This window comes from Schistosoma mansoni, chromosome 6, assembly GCF_000237925.1.
Source record: "Schistosoma mansoni strain Puerto Rico chromosome 6, complete genome".
Classification (NCBI taxonomy): domain Eukaryota; kingdom Metazoa; phylum Platyhelminthes; class Trematoda; order Strigeidida; family Schistosomatidae; genus Schistosoma; species Schistosoma mansoni.
In genome coordinates, this window is record NC_031500.1 from 14,587,213 (window position 1) to 14,609,006 (window position 21,794).

The window sequence follows — 21,794 nt, forward strand, 5'->3', positions numbered from 1 at the left end:
TATCCCCTCTAATTTTTGAGTTTTGTATAATATATTTTTACTGTATACTGTCTTTTGATTAACTAATATTTCTCAAGGTCATTTAAGATCCGTTCAAAGGTCGTCAGAATAGTTTAGTCTCAAAAACTTATCAAGGTTAGATATTGGTTCAGAAGTTTTAAAATCATAATGCATACGATACAGGAACCCATCCATGTGGCTCCATATTAGTCGGCCTCTGGAGCCATGATAAGGTCTCAAAAATTCTTCCAGCCTCGACCACATAGCCTCAATGTTGTTGGTGTGCACCCCTGTTGTAGGGTCTACAAAATGGCGCTTGTGTATGACAACTTCATGCACGTAGCCTAGTCTACTTAGGCACCTATATGCTCTTCAATCGTCTGTATACACCGTAGTCCATGGCAGCACATATTGCTGTATAATCGGTATTAATGTTGGTGCCTGTCGGTTGCTGACTCGTTGGAAATGTCCTTTTTGTAGTGATCTATCATAGATTCCAAGGACCTGTGAGGTATATTTATGGAAGAGGTACTTACCCAATCTCCTTTGATACTGTGGCCACGGTTGAATTTGCGTTTCCTTACAACTGTTTCATCTATTTCAACGATCCTCCCAACTCCTCCATACGATTAGTGTACGCTTGTCAATTTTGTTGCACATATATCTCGGCAATACTCGTACCACTGAACTGCCGAAACTTCACTTACACCGGCAAATGTGGCAGCGAGTGTAACTGGTGCTTTTATTATCCAATTTGCAACAAGGATCATAATCTGCCTTAACCTTAGTTTTGATCGAGCGAAGAAAGTTCCTGTTCGAGCTGACTTTCTCTTCCAACATGAAGAACATCGAAAGATAACATCATCACGGCAGGTTGCACACTGTACAATGGTCATTTGACTACCACAGTCACAAGTATATGAACTTCTCAATAATCCCTTCTCTTGTAGACGCTCAATTATAACGTCTTCGTTAAAATCCTCTGTAAAACTATCGTACGTAAGCATCTTGTAATGAAATTAGCGCCGTGACCTTGAAAACCCGCGAAAGCTTCTGATTGGCTCGGCAGTATAGTTTAGTTTCGCCGTTACTTCTTGCAGGGTCATGTTAGGACAATGTTCAAGCTTGCTTACGATTCTTGTTCGGATGTCAGCATCCTCGGGTGAACGCAGGCTACAGACAAATACTAGGCATTTAAACTGGTCTTCATTCATAGAAGGCAACTTGAACCTCTCACATTCTCGGTTCACAATTCCTGCGTTTTTCACCCAGTCATCTCCTGGTTCTTTCGTTATCTTCAAGCATTGGTAACGGATATTTAATAGAGATGACTGTTCTCCGAAGATTTGAGACAGGGTTTGAATTGTTTCATCAAAACTAAAGTCTCGTGAGTTCTTCGGAGGAATAAAGTTACTACAGCGTTCATGTTCTGTTGTCCCAAGTTTTCTTAGAAGTATTCTGACTTTTGAGGTGTCATCCAGTCTGCAGAGATCAATACGGAACAATTCTCCATACTTCTTAAACCAAGAGTCAAAAGTAACACCTGCTGCACCATCAAAATTAAATTCATGGATTGCATTAATAACTGAATCAGTATGAGATACTTGTAATTCAGCAGAAGCAGAGTTTTGTTGGGACATGCATAAGGGTTTCCATGATTCTGAATTGAGACTGTTCAAACCGCCTTTCTTGACGCTCCATATAAGCTTCTAGTTGCTCCAAAGAAATATTCATTGTAGTTTTCCCCGTCGCCACTGATAAGTCTTGCTAATTGAACGCTATACTTGGATCCTAAGTGTTATAAACGCATGGATGCCGTCGCCAATGTTATAAACGTATGGATGCCGTCGCCAATTGTTATAAACGTAGAGAGAGAGAGAGGATGCTGGTTATAACTTTAGGGGGTTCTGGTTATAACAGTCCTTTTACTTCTTACACGTATGTGGGACGTTAATTTATCTTAGACGAATATCTACACTAGATTCCCACCCAGTGTCTATTCTACAGGACTTCAACAGAACTCAGATCAAGAACACAATATTAGCCTGACTATAACGTCAATATATTTCACACCAAAATCCGACACATGGAACAGTCAATAAGTCTCAATAAGTGTCAATCAATAATAAGGATAGGGAAATATATATATACATAACACCTGTCATCCTGTCTAATGTCTGACTCATCAAGACAACCAATCATTATCATTCTCGCCCACACATCACTAAGCTAGTCTCGTAACCCCCAAGCTAAATCTACACAGCGATTTGAACACGAGAGAAAAGGCACAAAATATGCGAGAAGCACTTTACTCCAAAGGTTCCTTTATGTACAGAAAATATAGGGTTTTTATAGTATTTTAGAAGACCTTGTGTTTGTAGTGCCGTGCTTCAATAATCGTTCACTTCGATAACCGTTATTATACCAATCTTAACGGTGTATAAAATCAGAAGGCAAAAGGAAGCGGCAACTACATTTTTATTGATGAATGATGCAGACCAGAAAGCTGTGGGCACATGAGCAAGTGTAAGCGAGCGAAGCAAAGATGATGCATAGTAGAGATGGCTGGGGAGCCAACACGCTATGAGCAAGCATTACTCAATATTTATAATCAGACAAAAATGAATGACAGACATATGATGAATAGGATACGAAGGGTACACATATACGCTCATATAAAAAGTAGTCAAGGTTAATAAGCGAATAATTAACAAGACCAAAATATGACTCAATGTATAGGTGAATTGGCTTGGCCAGTAACTAGAATGAAGTATATGGGCTTAACATATAAACTGATACTATAGGTTTTCCTGAAAATTCTGGGATGCTACTAAACATAGTAGCAGTGTAGTAATCAGCCAATCAGAAACTCTACATGTGACTTTTCACTTTCGTGGTGTTTTTAGCAAAACTTCTACTGAACGCTGATTGGATAAAATGCTTCGTAATGTTTCTTGAGTCTTTCTAATCTGTTGCGCGAAATTGTCAGGACCGCTCATCACGAATAATATATTTTGTGCCTTGTTATTGGGGTTCGTTATGGACAATGATGTTGCGGATTTAGGAATGAAAACGATTGAGCTTCTCTAATTCGATCGGTCCTCTTCGGAACTGACAATGGTCAATTATACTCAACACATCAAGCCTTAACGGCTAAGACAGGAAGAAGACGGATTCGCAGATAACTTAATATTTGTGGCAGAACAAGCAACCGAAACGAAATTGGAACAAAAGTTGTTACTATAGTAGCAGAATACGACCTTCGAAATCGTAGTACTTTAGCGAACTAAATAAATATGATCAATCAGAAGACAAAGATCATGAGGAAAATCGAATTGATAGAAAGTGTGCGAGTGGTTATCGTTGCTGAAGAGATTTTGATCTTTCTATAAAGATTTGACTATTCTTGCAACCGCCTCAATAGTATAATAGACACAGAATGGATTCCGATCATATCCAACTTGATAATTTTCAATGGGAATATAGCTAATGAACATTTCAGCTTTTTTGTTGTACTCAAGTTTTCTTTAAACGTCAATAGCTGGTCTAACCAATGCCAATTTATGATGAAAACGAGCCTAACACTAATGGTCTCATTAAGTTAGGTGAAATTTGTGTTTTTGGCTCTTTTGATTTTGATAAACAAAGATTACAATATTTTATTCGTGTTGCTATTTTAAATTAATGTCTCTTCAATATAACTTTCAACTATAGACTATTTACAACTTTTAAAATAAATAGTACTGGTACTTGTCATACTTCACTTACTACTGTTGACGGGCTAGACTTTACATAATCTGATAGAAAGAAACCATTCTACAAAATAAGCTTTAGGGATTAAAAGTAACCGAATAAATATTTAAAGTATCATGGCAACAATACTCATCATCTAACAACAAATAGCCTTAAGAACTAATTGTAACGAAGCTATCAGTAAAATTGAGATAGTACTCACTAATAACGAATTAGAAATTAATCACTTGATTGTTGATATTGTAGATTGTTGTTACCTTATATGAACAACAACACAAGTAAATATACGGCCTGACAAAAACAATAGCATTAAAATATTGAAGTAAATGTAAAACTCTTATAGATGAGATGTTAATAGATATAAATAGAAGAGCGATTTGTTATTTGGAACTCCAGTTATTATTTCTTAACCTCACGAATGTACTATTCTGTCTGTAGCCTAGCATACTAAAATTTGATCAATGATATTTGTCGAGTGGTAGGATTAAGGTCAACGTAATCTTAACATTTATTGGTCTGGAGATACACACGCCTTCTTCAATCCTCAGTATTGAGTCATGATAAGAGAATATAGCAAATAGACTCATATTACTGTATATCAGGCAAGTAGTATTTTTATTTTAAACACGCAGTAGTTTGCATACATGAATTATCAAACCACATAATGCATCCTCAAATAAGAAATTATACTTTACACAAATAATCACGCCATCAGAGGCAGAGAACAGGGTAAAAAAGTAAATAATTAATTAGCAATAAAAGGAAAACAATAAACTATACAACAATAGTTAATTGATCCGATGGAAGCTCACAATACAGGAAATACAGAAACACAATAATCCAGTTATCTCTAGATAATTATACGAAAAAAGTACGAATAATAATAGTCTGGCTATCAGGACTCAGTAGCTAAGTGGATAAGACGATAGTGTTTGAAGAGAACAGTACTGGGTTCGGGTCCCAGAATGAACATCAAATCTAAGATCCAGGTACATCCAGCTGACGAGTCCCAAGTAGGACGGAACGCGCGTCCTGGATTCCACTGCTAGCCACTATCCATCTTTGTTTATAAGTCTTTAAAATAGTTTTAACTTCCTTAATACTCACTCTAATAAAACATAAAGCATTTTGTAGTATTTTGAGATAAACAAAACTATACACATAGTAAATAGTTTTTAAGATTAAGTCTTAAACTCTCACTTCTTCTACTTAGTGACTTGAAGACTATGAAGAGAAAAAAACGCAATCAAAATACACATGTCATTAGTAAGGATTTGTAACTTCACATCATTGTTATTTAGGATTATAATTGATCAGTCTCTGTTGCTACATATGTATCCTAAGTGGATTGGTCTCATATATTCTTCTGTCAAAAATTTCAGTATATTTGGTATGCAGCTAGAAGTTGAATCCAGGATACGAGTTTTATCCCATTTAGACAATACGTTTGAAACGAAAGGTTCTGGATTCAAGGCTCATTGTAAACACCAATAAAGAAATTTAGGTACATCTAGTAGACGAGTCCCGAATGGTACGAAGCATGTGTTCTAGATTCTATTGCTACCCACATACGAATTATATTGAAACATATGTCATCAGATGTGTCCCGAAGAAACAGATATGATAACCCAATTATTTTTAGTCCCTCATGAATCTAGGTTAATAATCCATGACAAATTTCATTTACGAATTAAATTAACCTCCAAAAAACTGCTCAATACTTAAACTTAATAAGCCGAATAGCTACATTAAAAACTTTAGAAAAGCGACTACCTTATATTTGATTGGCGCATGAATATCATCAGTTATAAACTGATTCAAAAATCCTTGATCTTTTGACCAAAATAATCGAATATCTGGTATCTCATATAATCGCATAGCCCAACGTTCTAAACCAAGACCAAAAGCATAACCAACTTTATTAGGTATTCCAGCTTTTGAGTAGGAAAAAAAGACAAACAAAGATCAACAAATAGTCGAACAGGAAACAATAAAAATGTAGTATTTGACACAAGCATTTCGTGTCACAAGTGGGTTACCGTATATTTAGAACAGATGCGATGTGGCTAGTAATGGAATCCAGAAAGTGTGCTTCATTCCATTGTAAATCAAACTAAAATTCACATTCAATGTATAAGTGACTAGCTAAGTGAATAACGCGCTACCGTTTGAACTAAAAGATATTGGGTTCGAATCCCAGAGTGGATATCAACTCTGAAATGCATGTGCATCTGGCTGACAAGTCCCAAACAGGAGAAAATGAACATCCTGGATTCCACTGCTGGCCACGCTCCATCTATTCTAGTATAAACTTGTATCATACTGGTTTAGTTATAAAGCAATATTGTTCATTGTAAAGAGACAACAAAAAGCCTCATACAAAAGACTAATCTTTCATTTCTGATTAATTGAATGTTTCAATAATGGTTAGACTTCTATACAATTAGGTCAGCATAATTTATAGTTTATTTTCTGATCTTTACCTTTTTTTAAGTGAGTAACACAGAGGAATCTAATGAAGTATTGAGCTAGGATGCGCTATTGATGTAATAAGAAAATCAATATTTTTTAAAAGGATATTTCTAGTTGAGTTTACACTTGTGTTTAGACCAATGAATCGTTCCAACGCTGGAGCTGTAAATTGTGAATAATGCGATTTAATAGAGAGACAGGTAGTCACCTTATAAAAATAACGATACTCGACTTATATTAGAACCGTTTGGTAGCGTTGACAAATCATATTTTGAATTACAACGATTTTCCTACAAAATTCCATACAATAGATACAATTTACATAAATATAATAAAATATCTTTTAATCCAAATAATGGAGACGATTTGCTGTGCAGATTTATACACTCAGTAGTATTATGTTCCCTGAACTAGACGGTATAATTGAAGAGCTTGCATTGTCACTCTAAACAACGTTTACAGAGCCTATGTAATGTAAAGTGAACTTTTTCATCATTCCGCAAGTATTAAATCTGTTCATTTTGGTGGCCTGAGTTGATCTACCTCACTAGATTAAAAAGGTCAACTAACCATGTGTTCAGACGTCAACCGAAAAGATAATCAGCATAACTACAAAAAACAAACGAAAAAGCCAAAACCTACGGAAACTACCAATCAAAAACAAGGTCATCAGAATCAACTGAATCACTGAAAAGCTCATTCATATATGAAATGGGCAGTTATGATTTTGTGTCTAGAACAGCAATGAAAGCTTCGTAATTAAACTAACTAGCTCAAAGAATATAGCGCTTGATAAAAAAATACTCTGATCCAGTAATTTAATGAACACAAACTTACAACGTTCTAGTAATTCTTGTCGCATTATACCACATCCCAATATTTCAGTCCATTCTTCAGGCTTTTCACTATCAGAATCGCCATCATAGTTAGAGTAGCCAGACTTTGTTTTGATTTCTAATTCCCATGATGGATGAGTAAACGGGAAGTAAGCATTAACCCAACGTAGTTGTATGTCTGTGATTAAAAATGAAGCAACACCAATAAGAAAATACTGAAACTGGGGAAGAAAAGAAATGCTCATAGATCTATGTTATGTTATGATGAAAACTCATAACTAATGAACAATACTATATGGAGCATTTTTCACTGAACAAAAAAGTATAAAGATTAACATACGAAAAAATTAACAATGGCTTCCTAGAGTGCGATCTGATGACAGAGAGGTTTTAATCACCGTCATTATATATTACTAAGTCGAAGATTCACAATTTGCTGATGCATCAGATGGAGCTTGTATATTGGGATGACCCAATAAAGCTATATTGGTGAAGAAATTTGTTTCTTAAAGACCTAACATGTCAAGCAGGTGGGTTGGATAGCGATAAAAAACAAAAGCAACAAACCTAAATTTGGATAGAGAAATTGAATTGTTAACTTTACTGGAGTGAGATAAGAGTATTGTCGCTCTCATGGATAACCAGTATATACAGAGAAGCTGACTTATAAATGAAACCGGATCGGAAGAAAGTCTGACTTGAAAATAAAGCACTTTCATTTTTCTCAACTATTTTTAATTCCAGCGGTAAACCATGAAAACAATTCAGAAAAAGAATATACACGATGAAGGATCGAGAAAGAATCTGTAACGTTGTAAAGTTAATATATTTTATATTGGAGAGTTAGGAAGCTAAGAAGATGAACAACAGAGGAGAAATGATACTAAGTGTAATGTAAAATTAAACATCAAAAATATAGCTTAAAAGGTATAACGGAAAGAATGGGGATGGTAACAATCTCAAGAATCAAAGAAGGACAGAAATTGAAAGCAAGTGTAGCAGGTTTTAATCCATCTCTTTCAAATTCTTGAACAATGAATTACAACCATGGCGCGTGCCTTAACTAGGTCTGAGTCGCTATCATACAGCCGAAACCACTAGCTAATAATTTCATGAACTGATGTCATGTTTTAATTTGGTTGGCCTTATCGTTCTCATAGATTAGTCCTACGCTAGGTAGTATTGAGTTACAGTAAAGGATGGTTAGGCATGAGAAATATATGTTTAAACAATCTCAGTGAACAAAGACTTACGGTCGTATGCATTAATTTACCAACAGCTTTGTCTAGTACCTCAAACCTAATAACTATGTGGTTCCATCATATGTAAGTAGTGCTTCGAAAATAAGTGTGACCAAATTTGACGGTCAAACATCAGTACAGAAATGACTGTTGCTCAGTATACTCGCCCTCTCTGATGAAAGCTTGCCTCAAAAGTGCTTTAATTTAGCGTAAGTCAAATGGACTCTCTATATCGGATGACAGTTTATCAGAAACAGTGAGATTTCGAATTAGAACGGTATTCTCATTAGCTATTGATAAAAAACTGGATGGTCAACTTGACCTGTCCCTTTCATATGTATCCTTTAATAATGGACGGAAAGAAATACAAAGTGGGAAATAAACTCATAAACAGTAAAATTTATTAGCATTAAACACCAAAATACAAATAGTAAATAGATAAAATTATAATAATACCTGGACCAAACAAAGATTTAGCCATTTCCTTTAGGACGGTTTTCAATTCAAATTCTAGTAACATTTTAGTCTCTGTTGTATGACAAACTTGTTTATCAGGTGGAAGCATATATGATGGAAAAACTCTGAATGGATGACTATCTGGTTCACTGTATGGTGAAGACGATGGAATATCTTCAAGCAGACGAAAACATTGAAAAGGATCAGTAGCATTTCTAAATAACTATAAAGAGGGATAATATAAGTACATAATACACATGATTTTGAATGACTAATTAAAAATTTCTTATCGTTAAGATATGAAAGCTAACTACTGAATCGAACTAAATCAATAATTGGTGCCCACAGTTATGTGAGAAAAAACAAATTCAATTTTCGATTGTAAATTATTTCAAGAAACTCACGAACCAAGAACAGCTTTATGTACTCGGTTGCACAAAGTTAAAGTGGATGGACGGAGAAATCTTTGAACCAGCAATTCAGAAATTGAAACCTGAATAATCTAACTGTCTAACCGCCAGTCCATAAAGTACTTGTTTGGGCTAACAAATACTAACTAGCAACTGAAACTAGAGAAGATGAAAGAGAGCTAACATTCGCGATGGAGCGTTTGAAATTTGAGTGATCTAATCACGAAATCATCACTTCAAGATCATATAACATTTCACTTTATCATAAAAATAGCGGAACTCTCAATTAACTGGTCATTTATTTATTTGAACATATAAATATTAGTACTAATGGACACCCAAATAAATATGAGCTACATAACAAGAAAATGAGATTATGAAGAGTTAGAAAAAGGAAGGAGGGTGAGTGTAGTAAAGAACAATAAATGAATAAGAATAAACAAATGAGACCAAAACATAGTAGGTTAGGTAGTTTATCCGAGAAAATAAAACTAGAATGAATTCTGGAAGCGAAAGAAGTTCCTCTCACTTTTATGAAGTAAGAGAAAATTATAACATGACTACCACTGGCTTCCATTTTGAGCCATGTCTGATCGCGTCGCAAGGCAATGTGAATCATCTCTAGGACCCTGTCCAGAGAGTAGTCAAAGATAATCTCGTTCACCGTGTTGAAGTTAGACTTAAGAAACAGCAATTTAGCCCAAGAACATATTATTAAGTTCTACTAATAAAAAGATTTTGGTAATGTCATATTTCCTGAGCTGGATAGTTTATAATTGAAAAGCTTTTATGAGTTAGACTGAATTAAAAGGCTTCGATTAGTTGAAATATTATTCAGTGAGAAATACCGAACAGTGAGGTAGTTTAATTGTTAAAACAAACGATTTTCGACCATTAGGTACCAGATCAAAACCTTACCACACCTACTTTATGTGGTCAACTAGTGTTACTCACCTTCACATCAAAAGTTTGATTGGAAGCTAGTTACGATAATAATTAACTACTCTCGTGAGATCTCACAAAATAAAGGCATTGAGGAAAAAGCCTTACTTCGTCCGATGTAAACAGTCGAACACCTTCTAATTGATGAAAGACAGGATAGTGCAGTGAATCAATATCATCACGTCGATAAACATCACCAGCAACAAGAAAAGCATTTAAACCGGAACTGATTAAATCTAATTGATGCGCTGATGTATGACTACGTAACACGGTTGTTTCATTTAAATAATATGTATCTGTACGCGATCGACTTGGATGATCTGGAGGAATAAATAAACTGTCGAAATTTTTCCGTACTGTTACCACTGGTGATAGATGATCATATAGGCTGAATAGTGGCGTACCACTTTGATTATTATTGTACACATGACGAACATGACGCTGATTGATGAACAATGACGAAGGAGAAAAAGAAGACAAGTATATATGTTAGACAAACTTAACAGAAAATGGACTGCACAACTGAATCATCTATTTAGGGTAAATATTTAGTCAGGGAAAAACTAAGATTGATCAGATTAGGGTGTGACCAACAAACTTGTGAAGCCACTGACTGTTGATAAGAGATTATAAAAAGCTAAAAGAAAATAGAATCAGTTGAAGTCAATTAAAACATCACATTGCTACGCCTGTTTACAGTTTGTTTTATTCAAATTACTTTACTTGTTCAGTTTACTTTTTTTCTAAATCTTGTTAAATCTCCACCTCGGTACTGTTGTAAGAAGACAAAAACTGTTATAACCGTCCTTTTCCTTGTATACACGCGTATGAGACGTTAATTTGCCTTAGACGAATATCTACACTAGATTACCTCCCAGTGTCTACTGTACAGGACTTCAACACGACTCAGATCAAGAACACGTGATTAGCCTAACTAGAACGTAAATATATTTCAATACCCAAACCTAACAAAATCCAACAACAATGAACAATCAATCAACAATAATAATAAGTAATAAGGATAGGGGAATATATAACTCATCTAACACCTGTCACACTATCTACATGTCTGACTAAGCAGATAATCAGTCATTGTCATTCTCGCACACACATCAAGAACTAAACGAAACGGATTTTTCATTGTCTTCTTACGAGTACATTTTATATTATTCTACTTATATGAGCAGTGATAATATCGGTTACATGGACCTCAACCAAGTAGTTTGCATCTACTTACATGGCGCAGACCAATAGTCAATGACTTAGTGGACTGGTGATACCTCTTTGTTTGGTTGCCCCAACTTTCTTACAACCTACTTCTGCACTAGTACGTATTACCCGTTGAAGTAGTTGGTTATCGAGAACGTAGGACCTACGAACAAATGTGCACTAACCTAAATCACTATATCAAACTAGCGTGAATCATAACAAAGGAACTGAACCGATGGTAATATTATTAAGAGTAAACAGACATGAAGGAAGTAGTTCGAAAAGAGGGGACGAAACGTGTGAGATAATATTAGAGCTACCGATTTGGAAGAAAACATTTGTGGCACTATGATTGTTTCTAAACCATATAGCCCGTTTTTCAGACACCAATTACGATGATCATATGGACCTATCTTAGGCAGGAAGTTTACATATATGTCTAAGGGTAACAATTGAAGACTTGATGAACTTATGTGGTTTTGGCTCCTTGATCTTACTTATAACCTACTTCTGTCCCTATTCTACCTGATAAACCTAAGTATTTTAAGTAAAGTGATAGGTGTAGTTGTTGAAAGGTTTTAAAGTCCAGGCATAGCTAGAACTCATACCTTCGATAAGGATGCTCTCGGTTTCTTTACACTACACACTCCCTTTTTAAACTTATTACTTATTAACGCACGTTCACTTCTGAACAAAATTTCAGCCTTGAGAACCTTAGCCTTTCTAGCCAAGCCTTCTTTTATACTTATCACTGAAACGTGGTGTTATCCAGCAGTGGCCGATTCCGAATTAAATATCCAAAACTATCGACTCTATCGTTGTGACAGAGAAACTAAGCGAGGAGGCGGTTGTCTTATATTTGCTTTGGATACCTTAACAACTAATAAAGTTGAAGATAGTATCTTGAATAGTTTACCAGAATCGATCTGGATATCAATCAATACCCTAAACCATAGTCTACTCCTAGGTTGTATATATAGAGCTCCTGATAGTACTGATAATTTGAATGATTGTATTATCAATGCATTTATACACGCATCTACTCTAAACTTCAGCGCTAAGATTATCACTGGTGATTTCAATTATCCTGGGATTAACTGGAGTACCGGTAGTTGTCAGTCTAGCAATGATGAATTTTTATCAATCCTTAATCTGTACTGCTGGTCACAGTGGGTTCGTACCCCAACAAGGGGTGATAATACACTTGATCTAATATTTAGTAGAGATATCATTCCCCTATCTGTACAAGTATACAACGAGTTTGAAAGCAGTGATCATAAGATAGTAACTTGTGCTCTCCCCATCTATCCCTCCTACAACCGACCAATTCAAAGAACCTGCAATTATAGAGACTATAAGCATACAGACTGGGACCTCTTGCGCTCACTGATCAAACTCTCAGACTGGGATGAATTCTTCTCATGTAATAATCTGACAGATGCCATCAATATATTCTATTTCATTGTCAACTCTTGTCTAGACTCCTGTGCACCAATTAAGACTTACAGGATTAGTAAACATTACGAATTATATATACCAGCTAAATATCGTAATAAACTAAGACGCCTAAAGAAACGTTATTTTAAATCTAACGACTTCACGGCAGTCACACAAATAACAATAATTTTTAACCAAATTAAAGAGAAACATAGGTTAAAAGCCATCAATGAAGAGCTATTAGCACTACGTACTAGCTCAAAAGTGCAAAACCTAATCCACCTTTACAATAAACGTGCTAAATCAACTCAAAAGATTGATATACCATGCATCCTGCATAATAATAGTTTTATATATGACCCAAAAACTATAGCAGACCTTTTCAGTGGTAATTTTGCAAATGACAAAGAATCCATATATGGCTCTGTTTCTAGAGTTATATGCTTGACTGGTAACTCAATTAAATCTATCTCCTTCACATGTCTGAAAATTAGTAAGGTTATAAATAAGCTCAAGGTTTCGAAAGGTCACGGTGCAGACGGGATTTCATCATTTCTCTACAAATATGGTGGTCCAGATATCCAACTTCTTCTCCTTAAACTGTTTACCCTCTCTATGGAATCAGGCTCTTATCCTGACCGTTGGAAAACCGCGTACATCATACCACGTTACAAATCCGGAGATAAGACTGACATGAACAACTATCGGCCAATAAATATTACTCCAGTTATCTCTAGGATTATGGAAAAAATTATTAGTGATGAACTATCCAACTATTTATTGACTGAACAATTTATTGATGATTCGCAACATGGATTTCTTAAAAATCGATCCTGTATGACATGTCATTTTGACTTCTTTAATTTAGTCTATTCGCTTCGTAGCCAAGGATATCTAGTATTAGTGCTATACCTGGACATTTCTAAGGCCTTCGACATGGTCAACCACCAACTTCTCATAGGTAAACTCGCATCTTATGGGGTCGAAAACCCGTTACTAGCCTGGTTTGATTCCTTCCTCAGCAATCGACATCAAATAGTTAAAATCAACTCTTCATTGTCGAACGCAGTCCCTGTTAGAAGTGGGGTAATTCAGGGTAGTGTCTTAGGTCCTTTGCTCTTTTTAGTTTTCATTAATGATATTTGTGAGTGTTTTAGTGTGGGTAAGTCCCTTTTGTTTGCAGACGATCTTAAGGTGGTGTACTCATTTTCTCCACATGAGCTGAGCAATATTCGAAATTGCATCAGCACGGAGCTTAACAAGGTAGCACAGTGGTGCTCAAAATGGCAGCTGGAGCTCAATACAGCTAAATGTGGTTGGCTATGCTTCGGTGATACATCACTCAACCTTAATCTTACCATAAATGGGGAAATGTTATCTAGGTTACACACAGTAGTAGATCTAGGACTTAGGTACTCCGATGACTTGTCGTTTACTGAACAGGTAATGAAACAAACGTCCAAGTCTCAACGCCTTATAGGTTTCATAACTCGAAACCTTCATAACAGCGAATCTCGTATCCTAATGTACAAAGTCTGTGTTCGACCACTCCTCGAATACTGCGCGTTTCTCCTTAGTAGCACGCGCATAAAGGATAAATTAAGACTGGAATCAGTACAGAGACGATTTACATTTCGTACTCTTGGACCTGATAGTGTCTTGACATATAATTCGAGGTGTAGTAAACTAGGGCTTGACCCTTTATGGATGAGGAGACTCAAACTTAACCTTATCTTCTTTTTCAAAATACTTAACAAACTCTCCTTCACATCCAGTCAGGCGATTCAATATGCTAAGGCTTCACATTACGACATTCGTAACTCCTTGTCTTTAGCGAAACAAACATATTCTAGATCTTCTCTCTATATGAATTACTTTACCTGTAAGTTTTCTAGACTCTGGAATAATTTACCCCAAACTATCCGTATGTTAAACTCTCTCCCATTGTTTGTTCGCTCAATTAATGCTTTTTGCTCCTCTGAAAATGCATTAAATGCTCTAGCGCCTGCAAGTGTATCTTACTCCACAAGTGAGATTATAGGAACTTTAAATGTTTAACCTCTTACTTGCTATCGTTGTTTTGTTGTTCCGTGCTCTTTGCTTTAATCTTACTTTCTCTAGTTGTAGATAATTAATAATAACTCGCTCTGGCACTGGTAATAACCTTACAGAACAATGTTGGTCAATCATCAGGCTATCCACTTGATGAAAAAATGACAAGTTCCCTGGTGTTGCATTGGCTTGCCATGATATATGCCATATTTAAACTGTTTATCAATTACTAAACCAGCAAACATAAAACTTTCTTATAATTCATGTTTGTTCTCTACATTAAATGTTGATTTTTATAACAATCTGATCATGCCTGTAAACTGGTGTGAATTCTGTAAATATTATTTTCAGAATATATTATTATTATTATTATTATTATTATTATTATTAAAGGTATACACCACTTTATAATAGTAATAAGCTATGTACAACGATTGTGAACTATAGTTCTAACAGTTTGGCGGTAAGCATGATTTAATACCAAAAATTAGCTAATTGATTTGAAGAGACAAAAAACAAGAATATAGGAGCTAAATGTAATTCCACAAGACCGGCTGCGAAGGCTGGTTAGTTCATTACAAGGGTTGGAAATTCTTTTTTGAAAACCATAGAGAAGTCTGTCCGACTAATATTGTGTCCACGATATTAGCAGTCACAGTCAATCGACTCTTGCTTGGAGCTTATAAGCAACAAACCTGGTAAAACCAGGCTAGTTTCAGGCCTGGACGTGATCTGTAGGTTAAATGTTTATCGTTTGTCGGGTTTTTGAACACAGTGACAATTACTGACACTCAACTAAGGTTGTGCCTCTTGACTTTAGGACTGTATTTGACGCAAGTGATCAACAGGTTTTGTGGCAGCAACTACAATAAACGGTGCGCCGAAGAAGTGTAAAAATCTCTGTCTGCTTTTTAGGAATTAATATCTTAAAAGTAGATTCACTTATAAACTTAGAGTGCCCAGTAAGAAATTGTAGCGAACAATCAAAGTAGGTATGTTGAACTGAAATACGAGTAAAAACTACACAGGTTTCAGAAAAACAACATATAGTGACGCAAATCAACCGATATTGGCGTCAGGTATAAGTCCGGTATGTTATTTGTCGAAGAAATACAGTAGTAAAAGATTTATTTTAATAAACCAACTCTAAAATGTATACTACTGGAGAGATAACGTAAGTAGCAGTTTTCAATATAGAACGTTAATACTTACTTTAAACATGAAGTCCACAATACGTTGTTTAATCAAATTTAAAGGATGATGTTGTTGGTTATGCAACGACCTTTTTGTAAGTTCAATTATATGAGGAGTTAAGTTATACCAAGAATCTTTGACAGTAGACTGTCCACTGATAGAAACCCAACTAGAGGTTGGATTTTCCGTAACTAATTGTAAACTTTGTTTGGTCTATTAGAAAAAATGCAGTAACAATTAAAGAAGAAAGTAAACCTTCACACTTACACAATTGTCATAAAAAATGAAAATATGATTTTAGAAATTGATGGATGAAAATTGTTAGTCTAGCCAAAGAGAGCCAACGTTAGTACTGTTGAGTTTTGATTGTTTGGTTAAACGGAAAGTGAAAAGATATCGAAATCGCAATTTGTGACGAGGATATAACGTAGCTGAAGTTAGGATTAATCTTAACGCGTTTTAATGACCAGTACCAAAGTCTAACAAGACTTAAATTTAAGACATTACGCTGATGACCTCCACTTACTCAACACCAGAAACAGCGTGGGGCAGTAGTTTAGTGATTAGAGCATTCAGCCTTGCTGAGTAAGGCAAAAGTTTGAGTTTTGGCTTCCAGACTTAGGATATATAGGGGATTTCCGAAGCGGAGGATTTTCCTCTCCCTTCATCACATCCACCGATTTTAAAATAATGATTTCGATTAAAGTCATAGAGCCGTTTGAAGGATAACTCATGTGTTACATTGACACAGTAACTTCAACCAAAGTGTCCTATACATTTTGGCTGGTGACTACTTTTAAATCCTTGTCAGCTAACCCACACGATTCCCCATTAATGGAGGCGGATTTCTGGTTAGAAAATAGGACGGAGTGATTGAAAAGACTTGTGGTCTGAGAGGTGCTTCAACACTTTAGAGTGAGGACTGTTGTACACAAAGATGAGCTATGTAAAACACGTCATAATTATTGGAGTATAAGCTTAAATTCAAAATATTCACTCCCGACATACTCCATAAATTGCGCAAAATCCATGAAAGTCTGAAATGTAAAGGACATTCAACTTGGTGTAGGGACTATAAGGTTGCATTGATCGTTTATATACTCTTCACTAAGCTTTATATTGCTTCTTTTCTAGATTTACGAACTGATTATATGGTTTTTTCCCTGATAAATATTTACACAATATCAATTTTTTGTGACACATTTCTTAGTTCTCTACTGTACCAAGCTTTCCTTGCGGCAATTAACATAATCTTACTCTAAATGGTACCGTTTTGAGGAATGTGATATACTTGGTACATGTCTTGATTATTTGGGTATCACAACAAATAGTTAGCATCTGACAACATGAGAGACATCACTTTTATTCCTATTACAAACTTAAAGCGGTGTGGGAAATTGGTGCACGCGTTGGCATGTTCCATGGCCACCGTCCTGCAGTCTAACTCCGCCTGTAGCTCCTCTGGGGGTTACTGCCGGTCCCAAGCCCGGGTAAAGGAGGAGGCTTGGGCATGGGGTTAGCGACCCCATCCCGTAGAAAATCAACTCGCTAAAAAAACGCTAACCAGAAAAAACCATTCAAACTCTGCCCTGGGAGTAGAAGGGATAATTATGACGTCTCATGATGAAAGCCGGGTTCCTTCGGAAGTCATGAGGCCGATGCACCTTCTTACAACCAGAGCGACAATTTTTATAGGTACATGGAATGTTCGGACAATGTGGGAGACCGGAAGAGTCTTCCAAATTGCTGCAGAAATGAGAAAATACAACCTGGAGGTGCTTGGAATCAGTGAAACGCATTGGACGCAGGTTGGACAACAACGATTATCTTCAGGAGAACTTCTGTTATACTTCGGTCATGAAGAAGAAAACGCCCCACATACACAAGGAGTTGCATTGATGCTGTCCAGAAAAGCACAAAATGCACTTATTGGATGGGAATCTCATGGACCGAGGATCATCAAAGCCTCCTTCAAAACAAAGAGAGAGGGCATTACAATGAACGTCATCCAATGCTATGCGCCTACCAACGACTACGATGAAGACGCTAAAGACCAATTCTACGATAGGCTGCAGTCGATCTTCGAAAAGTGCCCAACCGAAGACCTGACCATTCTGATGGGAGATTTAAATGCCAAGGTTGGAAAGGACAACACTGGATACGAAGATGTCATGGGACGACATAGACTGGGAGAAAGGAACGAAAATGGTGAGAGATTTGCAAACCTATGTGCCTTCAATAAACTGGTCATAGGTGGCACCATATTCCCACACAAAACCACTTGGATTTCACCGGATCACACTACATGGAATCAAATCGACCATATCTGCATCAACAAAAAGTTCAGGAGGACGATGGAGGATGTGAGAACCAGAAGAGGAGCTGATATAGCATCCGGTCATCATTTGCTGGTCGCCAAGATGAAACTAAAACTCAAGAAGCAGTGGACAACGGCGCGGACAACATCACAAAAGTTTAATACGATCTTTCTTCGAGATGCTGACAAACTCAACAAATTCAACATAGCCCTCAGCAACAGGTTCCAGGCCTTTCATGATCTACTCAATGAAGAGGGAACTACCATGGAGCGCAACTGGAAAGGTATCAAGGAGGCAACCGTTTCAACATGTCAAGAGGTTCGGGCCAAAAGAAGCACCATCACAAGGAATGGATCACTGTTGGTACACTGGATAAAATTGAAGAAAGGAGGAACAAGAAGGCAACAATCAATATCAGCCGAACAAGAGCAGAAAAAGCCAAGGCACAAGCCGAATACACAGAGGCAAACAAGCAAGTGAAGAGGAGCATCAGAACCGACAAACGTAAATATGTGGAAGATTTAGTAATGACAGCGGAAAAGGCTGCAAGAGAGGGAAACATGAGACAACTGTATGATACAACAAAGAAACTCTCTGGAAATTACCGTAAGCCAGAAAGACCAGTGAAAAGCAAGGAAGGCAAAGTAATCACCGACATTGAAGAACAACGAAACAGGTGGGTAGAACACTTCAAAGAACTCTTGAATCGACCAGCTCCACTGAACCCACCCAACATCGAAACAGCACCGACAGACCTCCCAATCGATGTTGGCCCACCAACAATTGAAGAGATCAGCATGGCCATTAGACAAATCAAGAGCGGCAAAGCAGCGGGACCAGACAACATCCCGGCAGAGGCACTGAAAGCAAATGTAGCAGCAACTACAAAGATACTCCACATCCTCTTTAGTAAGATTTGGGACGAAAAACAAGTACCAACAGACTGGAAAAAAGGACTTCTGATCAAGATACCAAAGAAAGGCGATCTTAGCAAGTGCGACAACTACAGGGGCATCACTCTTCTCTCAATACCAGGAAAAGTCTTCAACAGAGTATTGTTAAACAGGATGAAGGATTCCGTGGACGCCCAACTTCGAGATCAACAGGCTGGATTTCGTAAGGATAGATCGTGTACAGATCAAATCGCAACTCTACGTATCATTGTGGAACAATCAATCGAATGGAACTCATCACTCTACATCAACTTCATCGACTACGAGAAGGCATTTGATAGCATGGACAGGACAACACTATGGAGGCTTCTTCGACACTACGGCGTGCCTGAGAAGATAGTCAATATCATACGGAACTCCTATGATGGACTAAACTGCCAAATCGTCTACGGAGGACAACTCACCGACTCGTTTGAAGTAAAGACCAGTGTTAGACAAGGTTGCTTACTCTCACCCCTTCTCTTTCTCCTGGTGATCGACTGGATCATGAAGACGTCAACATCTGGAGGAAATCACGGGATACAGAGGACAGGCAGGATGCAGCTTGACGATTTAGACTTCGCGGACGATCTGGCTCTTCTATCACAAACGCAACAACAAATGCAGGAGAAAACGACCAGTGTAGCATCAGCCTCAGCAGCAGTAGGTCTCAATATAAACAAAGGGAAAAGCAAGACTCTCCGATACAATACAATATGCACCAATCAAATTACACTTGACGGAGAAGCTTTGGAGAATGTGGAAACCTTTACATATCTGGGCAGCATCATTGATGAACACGGTGGATCAGATGCAGATGTGAGGGCGCGGATCGGCAAAGCAAGAGCAGCATACCTACAACTGAAAAACATCTGGAGCTCAAAACAATTGTCAATCAACACCAAGATTAGAATTTTCAATACAAATGTCAAGACAGTTCTACTGTATGGGGCGGAGACGTGGAGAACTACGAAAGCCATCATCCAGAAGATACAAGTGTTTATTAACAGCTGTCTACGCAAGATACTTCGGATCAGATGGCCAGACACTATCAGCAACAAGTTACTGTGGGAGACAACAAACCAGATTCCAGCGGAGGAAGAAATCAGGAAGAAGCTCTGGAAGTGGATTGGGCACACCTTGAGGAAATCACCTAATTGTGTCACAAGACAAGCCCTCACATGGAATCCTGAAGGTCGAAGGAGAAGAGGAAGACCAAAGAACACATTACGCCGAGAAATAGAGACAGACATGAGAAGAATGAACAAGAACTGGATAGAACTAGAAAAGAAGGCCCAGGACAGAGTGGATTGGAGAAAGCTGGTCGGCGGCCTATGCTCCATTGGGAGTAACAGGCGAAAGTAAGTAAGAAAGTAAGTTGGCATGTTATTTCAGACAACATCGTAAATGAAGTTTCCGGCATACTAAGGTATTCTTGCATTCAACCTAGTGCTAGCCTGGTGCATATCACACTTTAAGCGACCAGATTTTCAATGATGTAGCTTCAGTATAGTGGTGTGATAAACAAAAATCTGTGCCGAAATGACAACTATGAAAAAATGTCTGAAATTCCGTGGTCTGATGACCAATTCATTAGTAATGGTTCATAATAGAAACTTAGTTTAAAGAAACATTAATTAATGATGAGACTTTCGAAAAGAATGTATGCACCAAATAATAAATACTTCTAACACCACTACAGTTAATAAAACTTACATTAAGTAGTCTATGAGGTTGTATACATGAACTGCGAAACAAACGAAAATAACATGGGCACAAATTCAAGCGCATCAGCCTTTCCTAAAAATAAATGGATGTGCATAAGAATATTAGGATCACATAAAAGACAAATAAGCTGGTTCACATAAACAGGAATAAATACCGTCATCACAAGATAGTAAGTCACATAGTTTTCATTGGCAAACGAGTACCTAAACAAACTGTAACTGCAATGCAACTCAGTAACCAAGCTCTGAACTATATTTGTGGAAAATATGGAGACTACCCTCACTGTCCAAAACCGTACATACTACTCTTGTCTTTAAGGAAATCGTTAAATACATTTAAGATTATTGATAATCTATGTGACTATAATAATCACGAATGCATATAGATAGTCAACTAGGGCAGCGACTTTTAAGATAATGTTGGTTTGACCGCTTATCTGTAACCAAAGTTGAGGCTCAACAGTACATGATGCAACCAACTTTTATGGTATGGACTAGTGAGTGAGCAAACTAGTAATGTACTTCGGTCCAAAAACAACACTCGCATGAACATGTACATAATGACATGAAACAATAAAGTCCCATGAAAAAGTCACAGTTATGTTATCTTTTAGACAAATATGGATCAACAGCTTAACAATAGTGCCGAAAATGTTTCCTTAAAATACACTGTTAATAAACGTGAAGTAAATAAAGTGCTTTGGGTTCAGTTATTGTATTTTGTGAAGTCAGAACACATTCATTTCCAATCTCCCGATTTTGGCGAAAATTTTCATGTTTTGGGAAAGCCACAACAGAAAATTTTGAGGAAATGC

The 21,794-nt window shown here is 36.9% G+C and overlaps 1 protein-coding gene across 1 annotated transcript in view; it reads right to left on the minus strand.

The window, feature by feature from the left end:
* Positions 1-21,140, minus strand: part of Smp_149430 (putative phenylalanyl-tRNA synthetase mitochondrial) — a gene marked incomplete at both ends in the record, with an annotated part of 24,515 nt that extends 3,375 nt beyond the window's left edge. The window contains 7 exons of the mRNA XM_018798366.1: positions 5,527-5,687; positions 7,063-7,239; positions 8,759-8,899; positions 10,170-10,551; positions 16,021-16,215; positions 20,969-21,052; positions 21,135-21,140. Coding sequence (XP_018653315.1) covers positions 5,527-5,687; positions 7,063-7,239; positions 8,759-8,899; positions 10,170-10,551; positions 16,021-16,215; positions 20,969-21,052; positions 21,135-21,140 — 1,146 coding nt within the window. The remainder of the gene's footprint in view (positions 1-5,526; positions 5,688-7,062; positions 7,240-8,758; positions 8,900-10,169; positions 10,552-16,020; positions 16,216-20,968; positions 21,053-21,134) is intronic.
* Between the last annotated feature and the right edge of the window lie 654 nt (positions 21,141-21,794).